We start from the raw sequence: 2786 nt of genomic DNA, 5'->3' as shown, positions 1-2786 counted from the left end.
TTGAATCGTATCGCGGTGTATTATTGAGTCTCGAAAATAATTGAATCGTTGGGTCAGGAAATCGACACTGAATTCAATCGCCATGATGGATATGATTTACACCCCTATCTGTGAAGATTCTTCCAAGAAGCATGTGAATAATTTTATTAATATGATTAAATTAGAAACTGTATATGGACTGTTGGAAACGCATAATAAAAATGTAACATGTTTGTCCAGACATTGTTAGGGGTTATCCACTGAGATCTAACTACAGAGAAACCCTTCTGAAGAGAATCAGGTGAGAAAAGCAGAATCAAATCAATCTTAGATATGGAGGCAGCTGAGGCCTCTGCTGCTTTAAAAGTAGGAGCAATTATTCACTGGTTGGTACCAAACTGTTGAACATGTTTCCATCCAGCCGCCCCCCACCCCCTTACCAGCCCTCCCCCCCAGGGCCGCCAGACTGTAACAGATGGTTCTACTTCAACCCTCAGTCTTTTCATCTCTCTGGAGGGCAGCGTTTCATCGAAGTTTAGACATGCTGCTGGTCATCTAATAATGGGAGGTAATTTGCTGGACTGGGCCCATGATGCAGTTTTCTGGGACCAGTCGGCTCTTCGCCGCACAGATAAACACAGTAAAGCCAAAACTCACCACATTCAGTTTCTGAGGAGCTGGAAAGCTCAGCCTCCACTGCTGTTTCCTCTGCTCCCTCCTCTTCTTCCTCTTCCTCTTCATCGTCCTCCTCCTCTTCCAGCTCGGTGTTAGCCTGGCTGTCCTCGCTGCCTTGGACCTCTTGCTGAACGTCGACCTCTTGCGCCTCCTCAGGCTCGGAGTTATGGGCGGTCCTTGCAGCCTTCTCCCCTCCCTGGCCCAGAGAGTAGTTGTGCTCCTCGCTGCAGTGCTCCAGAACCAGCCCTGCTGCTGCCACCGCCTCCTGTCCTTCGGGCTCCTCCTCCACCTGATAGACCTCCACTGTGGACTCCCTTGACACCTCATCGTCCTGTACAACTCCAATCGCTTTTCCTGCAGCACACAACTCCCTCTGTGTTGCTATGGTAACAGAGCTATGTGCCTCCTCCTTCCCCACAGCTGTGACCTTGACTTCCTGGGTTATGGGGGGGGCTGCGCACCTGTCCCTCCTCTTCCACTGCTCCTCCTGCTCCTGCTCCTCCCAGCTCCGCCCCCAGCGGCCCATCAGGATGTCCTCCTCTGAGCAGGCCAGTAGCTCCCCTCCAACTCCAAGGCCTAGTTTAGTGTAGCGAGCCATCTCATCTAGCGCGGACACGTCCCAACGCTCCGGATGCTGGTCCTCGCCAAACCCTCCGTCGTCCACGAGGTCACTCAGCAGCTCGAAGGGTCGTTTCCTTGGTGATGCTGGGGAGCCCAGCATCAGGAGTACACTCTGCGGAGGGGCAAATTTGTTTATTAGAAGAAAAAATAACTTAAATTAAGAATAAGTAGTTTTTTTCTGTGCCGTCTTGTTCTCTAACCTGATCGTACTCTGTCCTGCCCCCCTGTGGCGACATGGCCAGCGGGCAGGGGCTAAGCAGTCCCCTGTGGCCCCCGTAGGCCTCGCCAAATGCAGGCTCCATCCCATTCATACCCGGCTGAAAGTGAGGAAGTAGAAAGAGTGAGAAGCCCTTCAAATGGAGGCCGGTCATAGCAGAACTGTGTGAGGTTGTACCTGAGGCATGCCCGAGTCAGGGAGGTGTCAGGATGTGGACACAGCTTCAGATCGAGCAACTTCTGCTGCAAAAACAAAGCAAAGTAACTATTTGGAGCTTTAAATGCAACATAAAGTGCATTTTGACATTAGGGCTTGTGTGGCCTTTTCATATCCTCCATCTTTTCACACTGCAGGGGTGACGGTAAAAAAACAAAACAAAAAAGAAAACCACTTGGTTAGAAATTTAACCCAGAAAAACAACAAAGAGTCCTGTAGTTCAGTTAAATAGTGTCCCAAGCATCAGTTTACCAGGTCATATTTTCTTGTTGTGCTGGAATGGTATAAATCCTACTTGATGAGGCCAGGACCTTTTTATGTCAGTAGGTAACTCTACATCAGAGACCCACAGAAATCCCTTCTGGCATTCCCCAGGGATCTGTCTTAGTGCACCTTTTATTTTCTGTCTACATGCTTCCCCTAAAGGGCTAGTTATACTACCGCAGAAGTGTGTCGCAGGGAGTTTTTCGGAGGTATGGCGCAGATATTTGATTTATGCCCAATATTGAAGCGTGGTCTACGCTATGTTATTCACAAAGCAAGACGGATGATCATGAACTGGGGGCAAGTTTGTGCGATAACGGAGGGATATGAGTGAGAAAGAGCAGGAATCCAGGTGGAAAAAGGGTCCCAGCGTTCTCGCACACCTCGCTTTTCTAGCTGGTCCATCTTCACAAGACGTTTTCCACAATGGCGGTCATATAAACAAAACAAGCCAGTATTTACCAAACAGGAAATACGCATAGAGTAGAGCGGGTGTAGATTTGACCAATCATTGGCCTACTGTCTGTGGTCACCTACAATTTTGGAGAGGTGCACCAGAGTGTCTGCGGAAAAGGAGGGGGCATATCTGCGTTAACTGCGACACACACGGAGACGACCTGGTTTCTGGGTATAAATCAGCTAGGGCTGCAACTAACGACTATTTTAAAAATCGATGAATCTGCCGATTATTTTTTTGATTAATCGATGAATCGGACAAAAAATATTTTTTATATTAACCTCTTTATTCCAAAATAAACATTTTAGACAGAACAAACAAGCACACAAGTACAGGTTGCTCATTAACTGTACTGGT

General features: G+C 48.2%; 1 protein-coding gene across 4 annotated transcripts in view; it reads right to left on the bottom strand.

Annotated features, from left to right (window-relative positions):
* The window catches only part of LOC107081950 (CREB3 regulatory factor-like), a 59559-nt gene that overhangs the window by 36388 nt on the left and 20385 nt on the right, over positions 1-2786 (bottom strand). For 2 of the 4 annotated variants that reach the window (XM_015370335.1, XM_015370336.1), the window contains 3 exons: positions 1670-1734; positions 1476-1592; positions 637-1387 (listed from right to left, as the gene is read on the bottom strand). In XM_015370335.1, the coding sequence (XP_015225821.1) occupies positions 637-1387; positions 1476-1592; positions 1670-1678 (877 nt within the window). In that variant the 5' untranslated portion in view covers positions 1679-1734. The remainder of the gene's footprint in view (positions 1-636; positions 1388-1475; positions 1593-1669; positions 1735-2786) is intronic. The other 2 variants (XM_015370337.1, XM_015370338.1) reach the window with 1 other exon arrangement.

Source organism: Cyprinodon variegatus, unplaced genomic scaffold, assembly GCF_000732505.1.
Source record: "Cyprinodon variegatus isolate N-32 unplaced genomic scaffold, C_variegatus-1.0 Scaffold45, whole genome shotgun sequence".
NCBI lineage: Eukaryota > Metazoa > Chordata > Actinopteri > Cyprinodontiformes > Cyprinodontidae > Cyprinodon > Cyprinodon variegatus.
Note: the sequence above shows the minus strand (reverse complement) of the source record. Positions and strands in the feature narration are given on the sequence as shown.